General features: G+C 43.4%; 1 protein-coding gene across 1 annotated transcript; it reads left to right on the top strand.

Moving 5' to 3' along the window:
* The first annotated feature begins 14,633 nt into the window (after positions 1 to 14,633).
* pomp.S (proteasome maturation protein S homeolog) lies at positions 14,634 to 22,562 on the top strand. The gene is given in 6 exon segments (NM_001091284.1): positions 14,634 to 14,683; positions 17,160 to 17,260; positions 18,389 to 18,449; positions 19,746 to 19,847; positions 20,429 to 20,522; positions 22,359 to 22,562. Coding segments are annotated over 6 exon segments (429 nt in total). The 5' UTR covers positions 14,634 to 14,680; the 3' UTR covers positions 22,427 to 22,562.
* The last annotated feature ends 2,426 nt before the right edge of the window (positions 22,563 to 24,988 follow it).

Raw genomic sequence — 24,988 nt, 5'->3', positions numbered from 1 at the left:
ATGTGTATGTGACCCTCCAGACAATCCTGCGTACATGCGCATGCTTAGGATAAGTAAACCTAAAATATAAGTAAAATATAAGTTAATGTAAAATTGATGTACTTTTGCAATGTACATTCATTATTTATTTATTTTTAATTCCAAGATATTAAAGGATACATGTACTGTTAATATGAATGAATTTTGTTACAACAGCGCCACCTGCTGGTCATTTTCTGACCATTCTGACCACTAAATAGTCAAGGAAGAAGTTGTCAGGAGAAAGAAAGAGGCTGATGTTCTTCTGCTTAGGGGAGATTTGAGAAAGGTTTATAATTGTTTTCCTAAGCAGAAGAACATCAGCCTCTTTCATTCTCCTGACAACTTCTTCCTTGACTACTTGCTGGTCAGACTGGTGGGAAAATGACCAGCAGGCGGCGCTGTTGTAACAAAATTCATTCATATTAACAGTACATGTATCCTTTAATATCTTGGAATTAAAAATAAATAAATATTGAATGTACATTGCAAAAGTGCTTAGAACAGCCCCCCTCCTCAATTTTACATTCACTTATTTTTAAGGTTTACTTATCCTTTAAGGGAGGAACTCCACGATGCGTTTGGTGCCGACACGTCGCCATGTTGTGAAGAAACAGGAAGTGAAGGAGAATCGCCTAGTTCTTACATACGATTCTCCTTCACTTCCTGTTTCTTCACAACATCCGACACGTCGCATGCGTTTCGTCGCATGGTGACGTGTCGGCACCAAACGCATCGTGGAGTTCCTCCCTAAAGCGGTGGTTCACGTTTAAGTTAAAGGAAAATTCAACCCTTAAAGGGATACTGTCATGGGGAAAACATTTTTTTTTTCAAAACACATCAGTTAAAGGGGACCCGTCACCAATATGTCTAGCCCCATGTCAGATTTCAAAATTGAATATAAAAAAATCTGTTTGCTCTTTTGAGAAATGGATTTCAGTGCAGAATTCTGCTGGAGCAGCACTATTAACTGTCCCATGACAGTATCCCTTTAACTAAAAAAAACCTACTCTACATAGACCCCTCTCCCCCCCCAGCCTAGCTGCTAACCCGCGGAAATGCCCCTAACGTTTTACTTACCCCTCGGTGCAGATATAGGGATCACAGTTCACAGCAGCCATCTTCCAGGTCTTCGTGTCTTCTTCCGGCGATTTGGATATTTCCGCCAATTTCAGCCGGCGAACCGGGAAATTGCTCCAACTGCGCCTCTGCCATTTCGCTGATCTCAGTCTCGGATTACCAAAGACCAGGAAGATGGCTGCCGTGAACTGCGATCCCTGAAGTAAGTAAAAAGTTAGGGGCATTTCGCCGTGTTAGCAGCTAGGCTGGGGGGGAGGTCTATGTCGGGTAGGGGGCTAGGGTTTTTTTTTTTAGTTAAGGGTTGACTTCTCCTTTAACTTTTAGTATGTTATAGAATGGCTAATTCTAAGCAACTTTTCAATTGGTCTTCATTTTTTCTTTCTTTAAAATTTTTGAATAACAGGGAGTCCTCGAGTTGCAAACATCTGACTTAAGGTGGCCATACACCAATGAGAGCGTTAGCGATGTCACCAAACGAGGTGGGCAATATCGGGCTGATCCGATCATGGGCCCTAGGGAGCAACGATTGGATCATAATGAAAGGTTTACGGACGGTCAGATCACGGGACCACATCAATGAACAGATGCAGTCTGCGATCCAATGGGATTTTTAGCCCTGTCTGATTGACATCTATTGGCAAATATCGATCAGGGAAGCCGTCGGAGGGCCCCACACATTGCCCAATAAGCGGTCGACTGGGTCTGTCGGCAGCTTTTATTGGCCCGAGTACGGCCACCTTTACATGCAACTCACACTTACAAACGGAGGCGGTTACAGTAACATACTGTGGTTTGCTTGACCTTTAAAAGCATTTAGCTTTAATAAACCCCCTGCCCCAGTCCCCTCTGGTGTGTGTTGTCTACTGCGTAGCTAAGAAAGGTAAAAATAAATACTATGTAAAATAAACATCTAAGTTGCATTTAATAAGTAAACGTATATGTTTCAACTTATGTACAAATCCAGCTTAAGAGCAAACCTACAGACCCTATCCCGTACATATCCCAGGGACTGCCTGTATTTTGCTTTTGACTATTTCCAGCTTTCAATTGGGGGTCACTGACCCCATCTAAAAAACAAATGCTCTGTAAGGCTACACATATTTGTCTTTGCCCTACAAAATGTTCCATACTGTGTTGGCACTTTAAAAACCCTGTTTGTTAGTAGAGAAAAACCAATCTGACTCTGGCAATTGTTAGAGCATTTAACCAATCAGTGCTAATTAGTAGTAATGCGTTACTTCTGTTTCGTCCTGTTCTCTTCTCCCCCTTGGGATCTGTATTTCAGCTAAATTTCTATCCAAGTCGTACTGTTTGTACATGTTATTCCCTCTCATTTCCAACTTGTGCTGCTAACGCTCTCTGTATAATTACATAGGAAAGCAATTCTGGTTATTGAAATTGGAAATGGGCACAGCTTTGATATACAGTAATATCTGCCGATGCTAATTGAAATATTCTCTGCTAGGCACTTTGTAGCAGGTTGAATTCTCTCTTGAAGGAAATGTAAACTCTCAAAACAAATGCATTTTGAAATTGCGCCTGGACTTGGTTGGTAGAAAATTAAATTAGTGAGAATTGGAAGGTCCTGTGACCAGAGAAATGTCAAATGAGTCTTCTCTGCTCACTAACCTCATTTTCTGAGCAAGACTTTCCTTTTCTTACAGAATTCATTTTCTACTGACACAATGGAACAAACATTAGTTGGTGTTGTTAAGATTTTGCTAACTAGAAAAAAAAATATACATTTAAAGGGGGAGTAAAGTCTAAAATAGAATAAGGCTAGAAATGCTGTATTTTGTATACTAAACATAAATATGAACTTATTGCACCACAAGCCTAATCAAACAAATGATTTATGCTTTCAAAGTTGGCCACAGGGGGTCACCATCTTGTAACTTTGTTATACATCTTTGCAAGACCAAGACTGGGCACATGCTCAGTGTGATCTGGGCTGCTTAGGGATCATCATAAATTATCAAAACAGCACAAGTCAAATAATATCTGCCAGAAGCCGATACATCAAGACTGATTAATAATCAGAATATACAGACTGCACTGGGTCCTGTGTTGTCATGTAATCTAATGTGGATTTTATAGTTTTTGTATTGTTTAATACAAACTTTCTCCAACTCTGCAGAACCAGTGGCTGCAGCAAAATAATCCTCCAAATAGAATCCCAGTTTATCTGTTTAAATCTGGCTCCATGATCTTTGTCCCTGCAGCTGGAGTTGGAAAGCTAGGGGGATTTGCAACACAATTCACAAAGCTCTGCGGTAATTGTGCTGCAAAATCTCCACCATTACTGAATAGGGGCAAACTTCTTCCACAGTTGGGGAATGTACAGTAACACAACCACCATCCCTGGGCCCAAAAATGTACATTCCCACCTGCAACTCCCAACAATTGTGATATAAATGGTTACATAATCATATCCTTTGTCTCAATTCATTTTCCTACCATAAAACGGTCTCCGGAGTCTTGAGTGACTATGGCCACACTGATACCATAAAACAATATTGTTTGATGTGTGTTTGAGAGCACTTTAGTGTGTTACCCAATAGATTTAGCGCAGGAACAGCGCACCCTGTTCAGCATCTTGATGCATTTCTTACACGATCAAATGGATGTTGAACTCATAGGAATGAACTTATTTGCTTTCAAGCATCGTGGGACCCCATGTGCCCTCTTGGCCATGACCCTATTGTGCCAACCAAACCCATTACTGTAATGGAGTCTACTGACCTGCTCCAAGATGGCGTCCAAAATGGCGATTCCTCTTCCCTGCACATGGCTCCGGGTGGTCGCAATCATCCTGCATCATCTCCTTCTTGCCCTGTGATTGGTCGCCGGCGACGGAACGGACGCCGGCGTCAGAATCGGGCGCCGGCGTCAAGGCGTCAGCGTGGGGACGCTGGCGTCTGCGTCTGACGCCAGCGCGTCAATTTTGGCGCCAATAGACTGGACTATAAAGACCCTCATTTCCATCCTGACCTTGCCCAATTATAGGTCTATTTCATATAGTTCCTGGGTGCGATATATTCTGTTTTGCTTATCCGTGTTTGAACCTTGCCTGTTATCGACTTTGAATCTGTACTGCCTGTCTTGACCATTCTGCCTGTTTTACGACCATTCTTTGATAAACCCTTTTCTGTACCGCGAACTTGGATTGTTGCCTTCTCTTTGGTCCTTACTTCAACTGCGCCTTCGGGCGTTACAGTATAATTGGGCCATGGACCCCTCGGAGGAGGCCCAAGTACCCCTCGATGTCGGAGGGGCCATTCGGGGTTTGGCTTCTCGCATGAAATCCTATGAAGCCCAGCAGTCTCAAATTGGCCAGGCAATTGATGTTATCCTGGAGAAATTGACTGCCATGTCTCCAGCGGCTCCTGCGGCTGTGCCTGTTCCTGCCATTCCTGCTCCTCTCCAGGTGTCTGAACCTCGTGTTCCCGCTCCACCTCTTTTCAGCGGAGACCCAAAAGCTTGTCGTGGTTTTATTAACCAATGTGAAATTCAATTCACTCTGCAGCCAGGCCAGTTCGTCTCCGAGCAAGCCAAGGTTGGTTTTGTCATCTCCCGTCTGCAGGGGAAGGCTCTGGAATGGGCGTCTCCCCTTTGGGAGAAGAGAGACCCGCTGATCGACAACGCCGGGGCCTTTCTCCAAGAACTCCGGACGGTGTTTGACGCTCCTGGTCGTACTACTGCAGCCTCGGCTCGACTGTTCCAGCTTCAACAAGGCACTCGCTCAGTTCCCGAGTATGCCATTGAATTTCGTACCCTGGTGGCAGAGACCTCCTGGAATAACGATGGTTACCACGCGGCCTTTTACAACGGCTTGGCTATACGCATTAAGAATGACCTCGTTTCCCGGGAAATTCCTTCTCGGTGGGAGGATCTGGTGGCCTTGGCGGTGAAGGTGGATACCCGGCAGAGGGAGTTCCAGCTTGAACTCGACCGAGAGCGTACAAAGAGGTACCCCCGGTTCCAACCTTCTTTGGCCCCCCGCTTCCAGAGACCCCTGCTTTTCAATCCTGTTCCCCCAGAGCTTCCTCCTGCTCCTATGGATTCTGCTTCTTCCTCCTTGCCGGCTGAAGAACCCATGCAGATTGGGCGGGCCCGCCTGTCCGAACAGGAGAAACTCCGGAGAAGGGCTGCCGGCCTGTGCCTTTACTGTGGGGGTAAAGCCCACTTTGCCCAGGAGTGTCCAGTGAAGCCGGGAAACGCCAAAGCCTAGGTAAGCTCGGGGAGACTTACCTGGGTGGGATTTGTCATTCTCCCCATTCTTCTACTCTACGTTTCCTTCTTCCGGTGCAGATCCAGTTTGGCTCTTTAAAGTTTTCCTCACAAGCCTTTCTAGATTCCGGTGCTGCAGGAAACTTCATGGATCGATCCTTTGCAAGACGTCATTCCATCCCTCTCCAACCCTTGGCAGTTCCTCTTCGTGTCCTGGCGATTGATGATCGTCCGCTGTCGTCTGCCTTCGTCTCGCATTCTACTCAGGAACTTTCTTTTAAGGTGGGCACCTTGCATTTGGAGAGATTATCCTTCCTCCTCATTGATTGCCCTTCCACTCCGGTTGTCCTGGGACTGCCATGGTTATGTACACATAATCCAGTCATTGACTGGTCCACATTGCAAGTTTCCAGATGGAGTCCTTTTTGTTTACAGAACTGCCTACCCACTGTTCCGGTTGTCAAAATTTCCTCTGTGTCCTCTAATTCTTCTCTTCCCTCTGTATACCAAGCATTTGCCGATGTGTTTAACAAGTCTTCTGCTGAGATTCTTCCTCCCCATCGGCCTTACGATTGCCCAGTGGAACTTCTATCCGGCTCTATGCCCCCCAGGGGCCGCACCTACCCACTCTCTCCTTCGGAAACTTCTGCTATGAAGTTATACATCCAGGAGAATCTTCAGAGAGGATTCATCCGTCCTTCCACCTCCCCTGCCGGTGCAGGTTTCTTCTTTGTTGAGAAAAAGGATGGTAGTTTGCGGCCCTGCATCGACTACAGAGGACTCAACAAGATCACAGTTAAAAACAGGTACCCTCTTCCTCTTATTTCTGAACTGTTTGATCAACTTAGGGGTGCCAATATCTTTACAAAGCTGGATCTTCGGGGGGCATACAATCTTATCCGGATCCGTGAAGGGGACGAGTGGAAGACCGCCTTTAATACCCGTGATGGACATTATGAGTATTTGGTCATGCCCTTTGGTCTCTGTAATGCTCCTGCGGTCTTCCAGGAGTTTGTTAATGATATTTTTCGAGATTTATTGGGTCTATGTGTGGTCGTTTATCTGGATGACATTCTTGTTTTTTCTAAAGATCTTCTGGAACATCGTGCCCAAGTACGTGAAGTCCTCTCCAGACTAAGGAAGAACAATCTCTTTGCTAAATTGGAGAAATGCACTTTTGAAGTCTCGTCTATTCCTTTCCTTGGCTATATCATTTCTCCTCTAGGTTTCAAGATGGATCCTGCCAAGGTGTCTGCAATCCTGGACTGGCCTCTTCCTACTAGTGTCAAAGCCATTCAGAGGTTTGTCGGCTTTGCCAATTATTACAGACAGTTTATAAAAAATTTTTCTTCCAGACTTTCTCCAATTCTGGCCCTGATTCGTAAGGGGGCAAACCTCAACACTGGTCTTCTCAAGCCCTGGAATCCTTCAAGTCCCTCAAAGAGGCCTTTTCTTCCGCTCCAATTCTTCGGCACCCAGAACCTCTACATCCCTTCTTCATGGAAGTCGACGCCTCTGATGTCGGAGCTGGAGCAGTTTTATCACAGAGATCCATTTCTGACGGTAAACTCCATCCTTGTGCGTTCTTTTCTAAAAAATTTTCTGCCCCAGAACAGAACTATGATGTGGGGAATCGTGAACTACTTGCCATCAAATTAGCCTTGGAGGAATGGAGACACTTACTGGAGGGTTCTTCGGTTCCTGTGACGATTTTTACCGACCATAAGAATCTTGAGTTCATCCAAACCCTCAAACGCCTGAATCCCCGGCAAGCCAGGTGGGCACTTTTCTTTTCCCGTTTTAATTTTGTCATTACCTTTCGTCCTGGCTCCAGAAACAGGAAGGCCGATGCCCTATCCAGAAGCTTTATTCCCGAAGATTCTGTGTCCGAGGAACCTGAACCTGTGGTACCCTCCATCAAGATTATTGCTGCCTTGTTCCCTTCCTGTGCCTCCCAATTGTTGTCCGCTCAAGATTCTGCTCCTGCGGAAACTCCTCTTGGTGTTGCTTTTGTCCCTCCAGAATTTCGTCTTGCTATTTTGTCTCAGTCTCATAGTTCCAAACAGGCCGGACATCCTGGAATTCAGAAGACGACCGAGCTCTTATCTCGTCTAGTATGGTGGCCAACCTTAAGAAAGGACGTTAAAGATTTTGTCTCCTCATGTTCCACGTGTGCTGTATCCAAATCCGGACATTCTCCTCCCAAGGGTTTTCTTCTTCCACTGCCCATCCCATCTCGACCCTGGACTCACCTCGCCATGGACTTTATTGTCGATTTGCCCATTTCCTCCGGCCACACTGTCATTTGGGTTGTTATCGACAGATTCAGTAAGATGGCTCATTTCACTCCTCTCCGCAAACTGCCTTCTGCTCCTGAACTTTCAGAACTGTTTATTAAACATATTTTTCGCCTCCATGGCTTCCCAGCAGAAATTGTGTCCGACCGTGGTCCCCAATTTGTGTCTAAATTTTGGAGGTCACTGTGTAATGCTTTAAATATCTCTCTTCAATTTTCTTCTTCTTATCATCCCCAGTCCAATGGTGCCGCTGAACGTGTTAACCAGGCCTTGGAGCAATTTCTTCGTTGCCATGTGTCTTTGTGTCAAGACGACTGGTCGGACCTTCTTCCCTGGGCGGAGTTTGCCCATAACAATTCTTTACATTCTTCTTCCCAGAAATCTCCTTTCTTCTGTGTGTATGGCCGGAACCCATTGGCATTCCCTCAGGATCTCTTACTCACAAATGTTCCTGCTGCTAATGATCAAGCCGCTCATATGCTGGCCATCTGGCAGGCCACCACTGCTAATCTGGAAAAGAGTTCATCCTCTCAAAAGAAGTTTGCCGACAGGAAGAGAATTGCCGCCCCACCCTATGCTCCTGGTGACAAGTTCTGGTTGTCTACACGGAATATTCGCCTCAAGATTCCCACTCCTAAGCTTGGCCCCAAATTCATCGGTCCCTTTCCCATCATCGAGGTCATCAACCCTGTGGCAGTTCGTCTTCTTCTTCCTCCCGAGATGCGGATCCCTAATGCCTTTCATGTGTCTCTCCTTAAACCTGCAGTGTCTTCCCCCTCTTCTTCTTCCACAGCTCCTGTTGTTATCGATGACCATTTAGAATTTGAAGTCAGCAGGATTCTGGACTCTCGTTTTTCCAGGGGCGCTCTCCAGTACCTTGTCGAATGGAAGGGTTTCGGTCCCGAGGAATGCTCTTGGGTGAAAAAGTCGGATGTCCATGCCCCCATCCTTGTTCGCAGGTTTCATAGGCAGTTTCCTTCCCGTCCTGGTCCCGGTGGTCCTGAGGCCCCCCCTAAGGAAGGGGGTACTGTAATGGAGTCTACTGACCTGCTCCAAGATGGCGTCCAAAATGGCGATTCCTCTTCCCTGCACATGGCTCCGGGTGGTCGCAATCATCCTGCATCATCTCCTTCTTGCCCTGTGATTGGTCGCCGGCGACGGAACGGACGCCGGCGTCAGAATCGGGCGCCGGCGTCAAGGCGTCAGCGTGGGGACGCTGGCGTCTGCGTCTGACGCCAGCGCGTCAATTTTGGCGCCAATAGACTGGACTATAAAGACCCTCATTTCCATCCTGACCTTGCCCAATTATAGGTCTATTTCATATAGTTCCTGGGTGCGATATATTCTGTTTTGCTTATCCGTGTTTGAACCTTGCCTGTTATCGACTTTGAATCTGTACTGCCTGTCTTGACCATTCTGCCTGTTTTACGACCATTCTTTGATAAACCCTTTTCTGTACCGCGAACTTGGATTGTTGCCTTCTCTTTGGTCCTTACTTCAACTGCGCCTTCGGGCGTTACAATTACACTACTTGAGCTGCAATCTCTGCCTCTATTGCGGCAACCTAAGCTAGAGTCCTGCGCAGAACCAATTTCTAAGGGTAGGATTACACGGACGTTTTCAGCACGATCCGACGCGCCTGCGACAACTATGATTTCAGCCGACAATGCATTCACTTACCTTATTTCCGGCGCATGCAATTTGTCACAGCGCGTCGGATCCCACATATTTACCCACTTTGATCTGCTACCTGACCCACAACTGCCTTATCCGCAACCCGACCCGCAACCAACCAACCACCATCAAACAGGAAGTGATGGTGCTGCAAACTGGAAGTGGCGTCATCAAGAGTGGGTGCGGACAGAAACAAGTTTTGTAAAACTTTAAAAAGTAAAATATAGAAAATATTATATAAGATAAGAAATTTAGATGAGACCCACAACCCGACCCGCAACTACAACCGCACCTGAAAATCCTCCCCTCATTCCGCAGGGTGCCCTCTTTTTTTGCAGGTACCCGACCCGCTGCAGGACTAAGCACTAAGAGGCCCTAAGAGGTTACTGTGGTCACCTCAATTATTAGGTTCTTCTCTTATGTCTTCACTCCCAGCAACACCCCTGGAAAGAATTAAGCCTAACTGGTTCCTACCCTGTGGGTCTATATTAACTTTATGTTTTAGGTAGAAAAATTAGAAATCTTTCTCAAATCTTTCCTAAGCAGAAGAACATCAGAGCAGCCTCTTTCTTTCTCCTGACAACTTCTTCCTTGACTACTTGCTGGTCAGACTGGTGGGAAAATGACCAGCAGGTGGCGCTGTTGTAACCAAATTCATTCATATTAACAGTACATGTATCCTTTAATATCTTGGAATTAAAAAACATATTAATAATGAATGTACATTGCAAAAGTGCTTAGAATAGCCCCCTCATCAATTTTACATTCACTTATCACTTCATTATAAATCTTTGGAATTTTGGCCTCATTCTCCCCGTTTTAGACCATTTATGATCTACAGATTTACAGCAGAGCCGTATTTGCATTATTAGAAGCCGTAAAAAGAACTCTGGCACAGATTGGGCTTTGAAAGCTCCGGTTAGTAACTGGCGCTGGTCCCATGCTAGGGATATTATACATCTGAAGCAGCAGCGAGCAGGAACCATTTCCTACCCTGTGGATCTATATTAACTATAATTAATCTATATTAACTTTATGTTAATATGTTTAAGTATTTAAAGCTCGACATACTTTACAGGAATATTGTACAATGTTGGGTAAATGCTGCCATCTAGTGTACAGCACAATGTGTATGTTGCTGCGTCTCTTTTCTTGTTTGTATATATATATAATACACAAAAGCCATGAATATCCTGTAAATTATATCCTTATAAACGGTGAGTTCTGATGTCATCAGTTATAAACGGTGAGTTCTGATGTCATTTCTGTCACATGACTCACTGAAATTTGTGTATTATAATAAATAAAGTACCCCCAGTTGTAAAATATGAGGATATTAGAAGTTACCTCGGAGTTCCATGACCTGTATAAAAACACTCGGCCTTCGGCCTCGTACTTTTATATGGTCATGAAACTCCTCGGTAACTTATAATATCCTTATATTTTACAATAGGGGGTACTTTATTCACTATATATATATATACACACACACAAGGGTGCTTATATTTATGAGAACGCTACTCTATACAGTATATATTTTTCTTGCTTTTTCCCATTATCCGCTTTTGGAGTTTGCCAACACACATCTTGAACCTTGGAGTTTTTGGAGAACCTGATGTGTTGTTGCAGTGGGTATAACACTGAATTTGGAACTCAGTGTTGGAATTATACTAAGCACAATTCAGCAGGAACAGCCCACAAAATAACTAGCAGAGATTCCACAAAACACAGGGCCCACCAGACATTGTACCTGATGAGGTGCCTCATGGTTCTGTACTATGCCCTCTGCTGTTCTCTTTGTACACTCTCACTTTAGGAGACCTTATATCTCCATTTGGCATTAAATGTCACCTATATGCTTATGACATCCAGAATTATTTAGACATCTCTTCACTAACCACTGACGTTGAGAGGCAGATCACAAACTACCTACTCGCTATCTCCTCCTGGATGAACCAACTCCACCTCAAGCCTAACCTGCCTCAACCTGAACTCATGGTCTTCCCACCTAAACCAAGTCCCTTGTTTCAATTCCCTATTACTACTGATGGTATGACTATTAAAGGACAAGGCAACCCATTATTTGATTTCCCCAAATGATAATCACAACTTTGCATTACTGAGTCGCTAAATTATTTTCTCTTTGTAGCGCCTCCTTCCTTTACTTGAAGGCTAAGAAAGTTGCTCACAGCAGGTTAAGAGGGACTTGGATGATTTCTTGGACAAACATAATATCCAAGGCTATTGTGATACTAAATTCTATCGTTAATGTAAGAGTATTTATTGTACGTCGATCGGGGAGGTTTGATTTTTCTGGCGACCAAGGATCGTGTATGGCCACCTTTACACATTCCAACTTCTGACGACTTTCCTCTAAATCCGATGTGCTCATGTGCAGAACATTCAGTGACGTCGGCAGGAGTAGGGTTGCCACGTGTCCGGTTTTGACCAAGGCAGCTCAGTTTTTTGAAGGGATGTACAGGTCAAAACTGCCTGGAAAACCAGGCAGGATTCGCTGAGATTGACATGGTGATCGGTGATACATCATTGCCCCGCCTCTGTACGGCCCATCACACCCCTCTACATCACAACCCCGCAGGGCAGGGTTGCCAGGTTGGCTGTTTTTAGCTAAATCGGGCTACTTTTTAAACTTAGTGGTTGGTTTTAAAAGTCCAAACCGGCCATTGTACGGCATTTGGCTAGTTTCGGTAGTTGCCGCTAGTTTGGACTTTCAAAACCCGCTCAATTTCCTTTTCTCCCCAGCACCATCTGCTGCAGGTAGGGTTGCCACCTTTTCTGGAAAAAATACCGGCCTTCCTATATATTTATGTTTTTCCCTATTAATAACATTGGGATCAACCACCATTTTTAAAATACCAGCCAGGTGGCTACTCTAGCTGCAGGTCACCCCAGCTTCTATCTCTCCTTCCTCTTTCTACCAGTCATTGTCCGCTGTCTCGTTTCTCTCACCTCCTACAGCTCCTTCTTTCCTAAAACCTACGTTCCCGTAGCCCCAAGGACTAAATCCAGATCTATGTGTGAGACTCAGGTCTGGATTCCTGATGAACCAACAACACCTGCAGCTCCATGACAAGCCAGGAGCAGTTCCCCAGTGTACAGCCCAGTTTGTTTCAGTCTACAAATTGGGCTATTTTTGGGCTTTTAAAATGGCTTTTGGCTACTTTTTGGCTTTTTTATAGTGTTTGGCTGACTTTGACCTGGCAACCATGCCATCTGGAGTTAGTCGGGAAGAAAGTGGCAACCCTAGGCAGGAGTGATGTGCGCATGCAGAACACAGTTTACGCTGCTTCAGAAGGGGTTAAGCGCATGATGTCACTTGCTGAGTCTAGGGTTGCCATCTTTGCTGAAGGCTAAACCCAAACAGGGGGTGGGGCAGTGATGTAGGAAAAGGCGTGATGACATCAGAGGAGGGCACAATGATGTTGGTTGAGTTATGACACCAGGGCAAGGTTATTGCATCACTCAGAAGCAACTGGCTGTATTTCTACCCAGTATTCTCAATGTTTTAAAGTGTTGATGCCCAATTCAAAACCACACTGGTGGCACCACTATCTCTAGATATATTCTGCTTGATGATTAAGCCAAGGGTTGCCAGGTAGGCCGTTTTCCAACCAAATTGGGCTACTAATTTAAAGCCCAGGCAGGTTTTGAAAGTACAAACTAGCCAAGGTAGGGATTTGGGCTACTTTTTGGGTCTTTGGCTGGTTTGTACCTTGGAAACCAGCCAAAGTTTTTTCTTGCCCTAATGTGGCCAAGCCTGTGTCTCCCAATGCATGTTGGGTAATGTCGTTTTTGCTTAACAATTTGCCAACTGCCAAGTTTAATGTAAGACTACAATACCCAGCATGCAATGGGACTAACTTGTGTAGGTCGGGAGTTACCAGATTTTGGGCTCTGTACCCCAGTCTCCCGTCACTCTTAAAGAACCAGTAACATAAAAAAATTCGTTAACATACTACGAAAGAAAAAAAATTCTTATTTTTGATTGATTTGCTTTTTTTTGTTTTTGGTGTCTGTAATAATAAGAAATGAACTGCACTTGATAGTAACTAGACCATGTTGAGGTGAGTATCTTAGTATTTAAATGGTTTTCATGTATTGGCCAGAATATTGTTCAGGTTTCACAAGGCTGAAAATCAAACAGAAAGTTCAGACCAGAAGAAACCTTACAAAAACTGAATTGTTCAGGTCAAAACCAAACAGGTGGCAACCCTAGCTGAGTCACAGCCGCTTTTATCATAGACTTGGAAATGAAGGTTTCCACTAGCGATGTGCGGGTCGAGAATTTCCCGACCCCCACCTGGGCCCGCTGCTCTCCTTTATTTTTAGACCCGCGCCCGCCCCGCAGTGATGTCACAAAAGGGGCGGGGAAGGCGGAAGTGTATAAATTCCGGCGCCGGAAGCACTAGGTCGCGGCCGGGGAGAGCAGGAGAAGAACTCAACCCGCACCCACCCGCGCATTTCGTCCAGGGGTCGGCCCGCACATCACTAGTTACCACCTTTCCATGGCCAAGATCCGGCCAGGTATTTGATGCCAGAGGGGTGGACCAGTGACGTTGCAATTGGCTTATCGCCATGTCAATCAAGGGAGATCCTGCCCAGTTTTCTGTTTGTTAAAGGGATACTGTCATGGGGAAAAAAAATGTTTTCAAAATGAATCAGTTAATAGTGCTTCTCCAGCAGAATTCTGCACTGAAATCCATTTCTCAAAAGACCAAACAGATTTTTTTTATATTCAATTTTGAAATCTGGCATGGGGCTAGACATATTGTCAATTTCCCAGCTGCCCCTGGTCATGTGACTTGTGCTCTGATAAACTTCAATCACTCTTTACTGCTGTACTGCAAGTTGGAGTGATATCACCCCCCTCCCTTTTCCCCCCCAGCAGCCAAACAAAATAACAATGGGAAGGTAACCAGATAGCAGCTCCCTAACACAAGATAACAGCTGCCTGGTAGATCTAAGAACAACACTCAATAGTAAAAACCCATGTCCCACTGAGACACATTCAGTTACATTGAGAAGGAAAAACAGCAGCCTGCCAGAAAGCACACCTCAGTCTATATAAATGGGGAGGTCACACTTTGGAGGTTAACGCTACATCTAAAAACTAAATAAATCAGGATAAAACCCCGTCGGGTAAAGTCACATTCGCGCTCTCCTCCGAATAGTCACGTGGTGCTGCGAATGTGGGTTTAGTCACAGCGCCGGAGGAAAAAAAAACGTAGCCACGCTTTTACGTGGTTTACGTCCTCACGCCCCCATTACGGTCACATGGCAGTGACGTAGCAGTTTCTGATCCTATCCGTCTGACTGCGCTGGAAAGAAAAGGTTCCGTTTGCTAAGAAGCCGGTTTAGCGATGGTGAGTGGGTGAAGCGCGGGTCGGTACGGGACTGGCCTACTGTTCGTAGTCTCGTTATTAGTTACTGGGACCAGTCTGGTCAGAAGAGCCGCTTCCTTATGGTTTCAGTTTCGCTTTGCGTTACTTGCTGTGTCACCGGCCTCTCATCTGTTGCAGCCGGTTCCTGCTCTGCGCACAATACTCCTTTGTCTCCTTCGGACTACATTTCCCAGCAGCCTCTGAGAGCCTTGTCTGGTCCAAATCAGTATTATTGCAGGGAGGCTCTCTGGCTGCTTTGCTTCCATACTGGGGAGCTCGTCCATACAAAAGCCCTTGTGTTATTTGCCTCTGACTTTAGCAACAATCTAGTCATAGCCAGTTCTCCTCCTATTGCTACACAGTTTCAGAAGTCACAATCAGCAGTGCAGGGAATAAAAACTGCAATACAGATAGGGTTGCCACCTTTGCTGATGGCTGAACATGGGGGAAGGGCAGTGATGTAAGAACAGGCGTGATGACATCAGAGGTGGGCACAAAGATGTTGGTGGATTTATGACACTGGGGGGAGGCTATTGCATCACTTAGATGCTGTTCAAGCCCAGGTCAAAACCACACGGGTGGCAACTCTATCTGTCACTACATTCTAATTGATTATCAAGCCCAATCCTTTCATGACGGGTATGAGATCTATTCTCCAGAAATCCGTTATCCAGCAAGCTCTGAAATACAGAAATGCTAATTTAGAAAAAAAAAAATCTTATTTTTGATTGATATTAGGGATGCACTGAATCCACTATTTTGGATTCGGCCGAATCCTTCGCAAAAGATTTAGCCGAATCCTAATCTGCATTTGCAAATTAGGGGTGGGAAGGGGAAAACATTTTTTACTTCCTTGTTTTGTGACAAAAAGTCACACGATTTCCCTCCCGTCCCTAATCGCATATGCAAAATCGGTTTGGCCAGGCACAAGGATTTGGCCGAATCCGAATCCTGCTGAAAAAGGCTGAATACTGAACCGAATCCTGGATTCAGCGCATCCCCTAATTCATTTAGCTTTTTTTTTTTTTTTTGTATCTGTAATAATAAGAAATTAACTGCACTGGATAGTAACTAAAGCCATGTTGAGGTGAGTATCTTAATATTTAAATGTTTTTCATGTATTGGCCAGAATATTGCTCAGGTTTCACAAGGCTGAAAACCGAACAGAGTTCAGACCCGAACAGACCTTATAAAAACCGAACTTTTCTGGTCAAAACCAAACAGGTGGCGACCCTAAATACAGATGCAAAGGCTACCAGGGAGTTGGGATTCGGGGTTGGCTTATATACTGGGGAGCTCTCTGGCTAGTTTGTTTGTATACTGGAAGGGTCAGGTCTTATTTTCAAAACCAGCCCAAGTCAGCTATAATACTAGCCCAAAAGTAGCCCAAAAAATAGCACAATATGTGCAGTGGAAAAAAAAGTCTAAAAAACAAATGAATATATGTGAAAATACTCCTTTTTCAAATTTTCACGGTTTTGCAATTTTTTCCATGAAGCAAAATGGGACAGATTCGCCCATCACCAGGGTCATAAATACAGAGGGGGGCCCAGGAGGTATAGGGGTCCCATAAGGCCCTAATACATATACAGTTTCAATAAATATTGGTAAAACAGATCAACCTCTGGACATTTTGGTGATTTTTGCCCCAAAATTGAGGAAAAGCCACCAGAAAATGTGAGAATGGGACCGGGAACTTGGGTACAGAGCCCAGAATCTACACAAGTCAGCCCCATTGCATGCTGGGTATTGTAGTCTTACATTAAGCTTGGCAAATTGTTAAACAAAAACTACATTACCCAACATGCATTGGGAGACATAGGCTTGGCACATTAGGGGAAGAAAAAAAAAGTTGGCAGGTTTCCAAAGTAAAAACCAGCCAAAGTAGCCCAAAACGTACCTTGGCTAATTTGTACTTTCAGAACCAGCCTTGGCTTTAAATTAGTAGCCCAATTTGGCAGGAAAACTGCCAACCTGGTAACTATATATTCTGGGGTGTAGTGATGGGCGAGTGAATTTGCAGCAAATTTCAGGGTTTCACTGCGTCAATTCCCACTTTGGAAAAGTCGCTCACATCAAAACTGTCGCGCGTCGACACTATTCGGACGCCCATTGACATCAATTTTTTGAGTTTCGCAAATTTTTCTTCGTTTTATTGGAAATTTGTTAATTTTCCGGCAAAACGTTAGAAATTTGCAAATTGCTACTGGGGAACTTTTCCACACAAAAGCCCTTGTTATTTGCCTCTGACTCTTTTGCAACAATGTAGCCAAAGCCAGTTCTCCTCCATGTCTATTGCTACACAGTTTCAGAAGTCAGAATCAGCAGTGCAGGGAATAGAAACTGCAATACAGATGCCGGTGCATTTGAATAGATTGAAACCCATTGTACATTTTTATTCTGCATGAAATCCACACGGATGACTCTGTGTAATGTGTGGCCCTGCTGTGCCTTTCAGAATACCAAGGCTCTGGGGTCGCAGCTCAAGGACAGTATCCCGATCGGTGAGCTTTCCACGCACTATGGAGGATACGGGATCCAAGATACTCTCCGTACTGGGTAGGTTTGTGTTCATGTGGTGGTGAGATATTGTACAAAGTGTCAGGCTTCCCCCCTGTAGCTTTTGCCTTTTTTTTTTGCTTTGATGAGACTGAAACCCTTACATTAACCGTAGGCACAATCATGGTTGCCACCAACTCTTAAGGTGGCCATACACGGCCTTTAAAGCTGCCAATATCAGTCCTTTAGACTAATACGGCAGCTTATCTGCCTGTGTATGGGGGCTTCTGACGGGTCTTCCCGATTGATATCTTGCCATGATATCGATCGGGAAGGTTTAATTTTTCCGGCGACTGACCCATCTGAGCCCATTGCTCCTCGTTGTAATCCGATCGCTCAGCCCTATGGCCGAATGTTCGGATTACCCCGATATAGCCCTGTCGTTGGCGGACATATCTTCGTGTAACGCCAGCTTTATGCACAGCTCTTTCAATTCAGTACAGGTATCGAGGAGCATTTGGGGAAATTTGGGGTGGCTGTTTTGATGCAGCTGCGGAGATAAGGCTCAACTGTAGTTCAAGTTCGTTTTTAATTGTGGAGCTGCCAAATGAGCACCCGGGAAGATGTAATGAGGTCCCCATTAAAGGAGAAACAAACCCCTTATTAAAAATACGACAACTGCGCATGCGCCGGAGAAGACGGGAAGACCCAGAAGATTGCTGCCGTGAACTCTGATCCCTGAATCTGTAAAAAGTTAGGGGCATTTGCCCGGGGTAGCAGCTAGGCTTGGGGGGAGGAGGGTCTGGGTAGGGTTTTTCTTTTTTTAATAAGGGGTTTGTTTCTCCTTTAATAATGAAAATAGCGGGCTGTTGTGACTACTGAACAATGCACACTTTTGACATTCTGTCTCAGTGTAATGGGGGATGTGCCGTGGAGAGAAGGTTTACAATTAGAGAGATAAAATAAAAATTCTAATGTGCCCCTTATTACTATAGTTTTTGAGTCTGGGTTCATTATAGAGATGTGCTGCTTATGAGGTGAGCCTGTTCTGCCTGCCACTTTTGTGTATGTGTATAGTTTGTGTGGTTTGTACACTTGTAGGCCAGGAAACCTGTATATACCCCAGTCAGTATGAATATATCCTCTTTATAACTGATGTGTAACCTATTTGTACCATTTTTATTCCAGCTTTACAAGTGTGCAAAGTGAGCTCATGCCAAGCCACCCTCTGGAGCTCTCTGAGAAAAACGTAAGTGGTTGCATTTCTGATGAAGGTGCTTGATTGGGCTTTAAAGGGGTTGTTCACCTTTGAGTTTTAGTATGAGGTAGAGTGTTATATACTGAGACGATTTGCAATTGGTTTTCATTTTTTATTATTTATGGTTTTTGAGTTTTTTTAGCATTTTATTCAGCAGCTCTCCAGTTTGCAATTTTTGCTAGGGTCCAAATTACCCCGGCAACTGTTCATTGGTTTGAATAAGAGACTCCAATATGAATAGGAGAGGCCTGAATAGAAAGATGATCCCTACAAAGTAACAATGGTAACATATTTATTTTTAGATGGGGTCGGTGACCCCCATTTAAAAGCTGGAGTCAGCAGAAGAAGGCAAATAATTAAAAAAACAATAAAAAATAAATAATGATCAATCGAAAGGTTTCTAGAAACTGACCATTCTATAACATACTAAACGTTAACTCAAACGTGAACCACCCCTTTACACCCTGTGCAGTCAAAAATAATATAATTAAAGGAGAGCTAAATTTCAACCAAGAAGTAGAGTAGAAATGTTGCAAATTATTTGTTGGGAGTTCTGTACCAGCCCAAAGTGCTCAGCCCTTTAAAAGGGAAGATATGTGTCTCCAAAGATGCCCCAGTAGCTGCCCATCCTCTTTCCTGCTGATTTCCAACTCTAGGCTGCTGTCACTTATCTGAGCTTATGGACCAACTCACAGTGTATTGTGTGTTATATATAATATAAATATGATAAAAGGCTGATTTTAGTAATTCAGATTCACATTACATAGCAGCTTCAGAAACCAGTGCAATTAGCATCAGCAGTTAATAATCAGCCCTGTAGCATCAGCTTATATTACAGGTGAACATCACTGTCTGCTTGATGATTTGCAAGGACCCCTAAGCTTAGATTCTCAACAGCTGCCCAGACCATACTGAGCATGTGCAGTGCCACTGACACCCCTTAACAAAATCCAAGTTGATTAGCATGGATGGCCTGGATCACTGCTACCTTTAGGCTGGTGCAGTAAGTTCAGTATATAATGTGGATTTTAAAGCAATATCCATTATGTCCTGAATCCTAAAAACGGCCATATTTATAAATGTGTGTGATAAAGGCTTTGCCACTTTAATGCTATGGTTTGCCATGTAAATCTGGTTAGGTTTTAAGAGAGACCAAGAGCCCAGGACAAAACGTTCTCGTTTATAGCATGTGGGGGTCACCCCCAGTAAATTAAGATTTTGTGCTGTTTTCTATAGGGGAAAAAAAACAACTGATTTGACTTATTAACAATTGATTGAATGTTGCAGTTTCAGATAAACCAAGAGAAGGTGAATTTCTCCACAGTTAGAAATATCCAAGGGCTGCACGCTCCATTAAAACTGCACATGGAGTTTAAAGCAGTCAAACAGGTAAGTGGAAACATCACTGTATAAAGCAACGCTAAGATTTGTATCTGATTCAAACGTATGATCAGCAATGTGCAAAATAAATAATGTATCTAATATAGTTAGTTAGGCAAAAATGTAATGTATAAAGGCTGGAGTGACTGGATGTGTAACATAATATCCAGAACACTACTTCCTGCTTTTCAGCTCTCTTGTTTTTCACTGATTGGTTACCAGGCAGTAACCAATCAGAGACTTGAGGACGGGTTAATATGAGTTATAACTGTTGCTTTTGAATCTGAGCTGAATGCTAAAGATCAATTGCAAACTCACTGAACAGTTATGTCCCATGCGGCCCCCCTTATAGTTGCTGACTAACTCAGCGTTAGAGAGCTGAAAAGCAGGAAGTTGTTTTCTGTTTTATTATGTTAGACATGTATAAGGCCGAAACCATAGCCTGCCCTGCCAGTATCCTTGGGCTGATGCTCTCCTGTCCTAACGGATTTTTATAGATCCCTGTTTTGATGGAGTAGTTGTCTGGCGAGGGAGAGGCCTGTGATTGCTTGAGGATAAAATGCTCTCTCCCTTCTTATGCACCCTCAAAGGTCCAGCGTCTCCCATTCCTTCCCATTTCCAACATTGCCTTGGATACGTTGAGGGGAACTGACGAGTGCATTAGCTTTGAGGATATACTCAATGGTAAGTTGGCAGTAAGATCTGCCTGATTTATTGACAACAATGTAATATAAAGCTTTGAAATGTGACACTGTTTTAAAGGAAAACTATACCCCCCAAACAATGTAGGTCTCTATAAAAAGATATCACATAAAACAGCTCATATGTAAAACCCTGATTCATGTAAATAAAGCATTTTCATAATAATATACTTTTCTAGTAGTATGTGCCATTGGGTAATCATAAATAGAAAATTGCCATTTTAAAAAATAAGGGCCGCCCCCTGGGATCGTAGGATTCACGGTGCACACAAACATACCATACTTGTTAGGTCACATGAGCCAATTAACAGACAGAGTTCTGTCTTTTGCTTCAACACTTCTTCCTGTTACAGTTAGAGCTGCAGTATTTCTGGTCAGGTGATCTCTTCCTGTTACAGGTAGAGCTGCAGTATTTCTGGTCAGGTGATCTCTTCCTGTTACAGGTAGAGCTGCAGTATTTCTGGTCAGGTGATCTTTTCCTGTTACAGGTAGAGCTGCAGTATTTCTGGTCAGGTGATCTCTTCCTGTTACAGGTAGAGCTGCAGTATTTCTGGTCAGGTGATCTCTTCCTGTTACAGGTAGAGCTGCAGTATTTCTGGTCAGGTGATCTCTGAGGCAGCTCACAGACCACCACAAAATAGTGGTTCAAGGCAAGAGATGTAAAAGGACAATATTTACTTAAAGGAGAAGGAAATGTTAAAACTAAGTAAGCCTTATCCGAAAGGTCCATCTAAATATACCAGTAAACCCCCAAAGTAATGTTGCTCTGAGTCCGCTGTCAAAAGAAACACTGCATTTCTTTCCTTCTATTGTGTACTCATGGGCTTCTGTATCAGACTTCCTGCCTTCGGCTTAAACCTCATTGCCCTGGGCAAGAGCATGCTCAGTTTGCTCCCCCCCCCCTTCTCTACTGTGATCTGAACCCAGAGCAGGGAGAGACTCAGGCAGGAAGTGATGTCACACCATGTTAATACTGCAGCTCCTATCCTAAACAAACAGAGAGTTTCTAGAGCTTTTTACTAAGGTATGGTAAAACATTCTACAGAATAAATATAGCATTCTAGCTTGCACTATTGCAGCTAATCTATTGGCAATAAAATGCCTCCGTAGCTTTCCTTCTCCTTTAAAGGGATCCTGTCTTTAGAAAACATGTTTTTTTCAAAACGCATCCGTTAATAGTGCTACTCCAGCAGAATTCTGCACTGAAATCCATTTCTCAAAAGAGCAAACAGATTTTTTTATATTCAATTTTGAAATCCGACATGGGGCTAGACATATTGTCAATTTCCCAGCTGCCCCAAGTAAATATTTTCCTTTTACATCTCATGCCTCGAACCCACTATTTTGTGATGGTCTGTGTGCTGCCTCAAAGATCACCTGACCGGAAATACTGCAGCTCTAACTGTAACAGGAAGAGATCACCTGACCAGAAATACTGCAGCTCTAACTGTAACAGGAAGAGATTACCTGACCAGAAATACTACAACTCTAACTGTAACAGGAAGAAGTGTTGAAGCAAAAGACACAACTCTGTCTGTTAATTGGCTCATGTGACCTAACAAGTATTGTATGTTTGTGTGCACCGTGAATCCTACGATCCCAGGGGGCTGCCCTTATTTTTTAAAATGTATATTCCAGTTTGGTAAGATTCTTTAATATGCCACTTAATATGATTTAAATCTGTTGCTTAAGTGTTAATTTTGGGGTATACTTTTCCTTTAAGTAGGGATGCTGGTAAAGTCTGCACAAAATATTCTGCCAAAAAATTAAGACTTTAACCTGATTTGCATATTCAATTTGTTTTTCATTTGTTTTGCAGATCCCTCACAAAGCGAGCTGATGGGAGAGCCGCACTTGATGATGGAATATAAACTGGGGTTATTGTAACATGTTTGTGGGTGAGGGGTAATAACGTTTTTGTAAATAAATAAGAAACTGGGGGTTTGTACCTCGGTCAGGGTACAGTTTAGAAAGCACATTTCTTCAGTTTCCACAAACAATAAAAACTTGTTTATTAACGGGCGCTTGTTTGGGTGTCAATGAATGAGTAAAGTTGGGGTCCTGGGTTCAATTCCAGATAGGTCCGTTACTGTCAGTTTGTTTGTTCTCTCCATACTTGTGTGGGAAAGGGCTGTTAGATAATAAGTTTCAAGGGGCAGGGACTGATGGGAATAATCTACATGTTTCGAGCTGGAGCCTTGTAATCCAACAGAAATAGGGGCAAGAGCTGGTTAAGCACAGATATTTTTTTTTATTATTTGTACTACGGGGCAGATTTATCAAAATTTGAAACCACAGAAAAACTCACTCACTTTCTGTTCCCTACTATTGGATTTTTAAAAGCATATTTATCAAATGGTGAACTCTATTGATAATTACGATTCTAAAAATCCCACATTTATTTATTTACCTGTAGGGGCAGATAGGAACAGTAACATCAAAAAATTAATAATTAATAAAAATTGAAAGTAATAAAAATATAAGGTTGTGTTACCCTGCACTGGTAAAACTGGTGTGTTACTTCAGAAACTCTACTATAGTTTATATAAACAAGCTGCTGTGTAGCCATGGGGGCAGCCATTCAAGCACAGGATACACAGTAGATAACAGATAAGTACTACTATAGTTTATATAAACAAGCTGCTGTGTAGCCATGGGGCAGCCATTCAAGCACAGGATACACAGTAGATAACAGATAAGTACTACTATAGTTTATATAAACAAGCTGCTGTGTAGCCATGGGGGCAGCCATTCAAGCACAGGATACACAGTAGATAACAGATAAGTACTACTATAGTTTATATAAACAAGCTGCTGTGTAGCCATGGGGGCAGCCATTCAAGCACAGGATACACAGTAGATAACAGATAAGTACTACTATAGTTTATATAAACAAGCTGCTGTGTAGCCATGGGGGCAGCCATTCAAGCACAGGATACACAGTAGATAACAGATCAGTACTACTATAGTTTATATAAACAAGCTGCTGTGTAGCCATGGGGGCAGCCATTCAAGCACAGGATACACAGTAGATAACAAGTACTACTATAGTTTATATAAACAAGCTGCTGTGTAGCCATGGGGGCAGCCATTCAAGCACAGGATACACAGTAGATAACAAGTACTACTATAGTTTATATAAACAAGCTGCTGTGTAGCCATGGGGGCAGCCATTCAAGCACAGGATACACAGTAGATAACAGATAAGTACTACTATAGTTTATATAAACAAGATGCTGTGTAGCCATGGGGGCAGCCATTCAAGCACAGGATACACAGTAGATAACAGATAAGTACTACTATAGTTTATATAAACAAGCTGCTGTGTAGCCATGGGGGCAGCCATTCAAGCACAGGATACCCAGTAGATAACAGATCAGTACTACTATAGTTTATATAAACAAGCTGCTGTGTAGCCATGGGGGCAGCCATTCAAGCACAGGATACACAGTAGATAACAGTTAAGTACTACTATAGTTTATATAAACAAGCTGCTGTGTAGCCATGGGGGCAGCCATTCAAGCACAGGATACACAGTAGATAACAGATAAGTACTACTATAGTTTATATAAACAAGCTGCTGTGTAGCCATGGGGCAGCCATTCAAGCACAGGATACACAGTAGATAACAGATAAGTACTACTATAGTTTATATAAACAAGCTGCTGTGTAGCCATTTTTTCATTTGAAAAAAAGAACTGGCACCTGTTTGTATTACGTGGTCAGAGCCCCCAGTATCCCCCTCACAATCAAATGCTGCCAAGGGATGCACATTGGATAATACTGATAAGTTAAGTTTTTAAGTTAACATTTGTTACCATACCAGTCACCCAACAGTATCAATTCCTTTGGGGGATCAGTAGATTCTTTGCTTTCCCTTTGCAATCATCTGTTGTGCTAAGGGGCCCATGGTTGTAACCTCCCCTGCTTGCAGAAAAGACCCACTCAGGGATATCTCACCCAAATCCATGGACTAATTTAAATTGCTTTATGCCTTCAGCGAGTAATAGTAAACTATTTGGAAAATTCCTTCTGCGTATTTGTATATTATTAATGAGAGCGGTTGCACAATTTGTGTGTCTGACACTAACCATAGACTTATCCAGAACTGCAGCATCTGTTCATGGCCACTAGGTGGTGACTACAGAACCAGTATGCAGAAATGCGTTAGCTGATGTTTTGGATGCGGAACTGTGGGTTTGAGCAATGTTTGGCTACTTTACTGTCTGACTACAAGACCATTTTTCTCTGTAGGTGGTCATCTCTGCAAGTATATGCTGTTTTTAGTTCTTAAAACTGAAGTTATTGCCTTCTTTTTACTAAACTTTCTAATTTGTTATGCCAATAAAACTATTAAGGTCAATGTCACACTGACATAGCTATGTTGTAAAATCTCAGCTGCCATAAAGCAGGGCAGGACTGCTGCTTACAATGGGGATCAGATAGGAT

The sequence above is a fragment of the Xenopus laevis genome, chromosome 6S, assembly GCF_017654675.1.
Source record: "Xenopus laevis strain J_2021 chromosome 6S, Xenopus_laevis_v10.1, whole genome shotgun sequence".
Taxonomy (NCBI): Eukaryota; Metazoa; Chordata; class Amphibia; order Anura; family Pipidae; genus Xenopus; species Xenopus laevis.
This window is presented reverse-complemented; position numbering and strand designations above follow the sequence as displayed.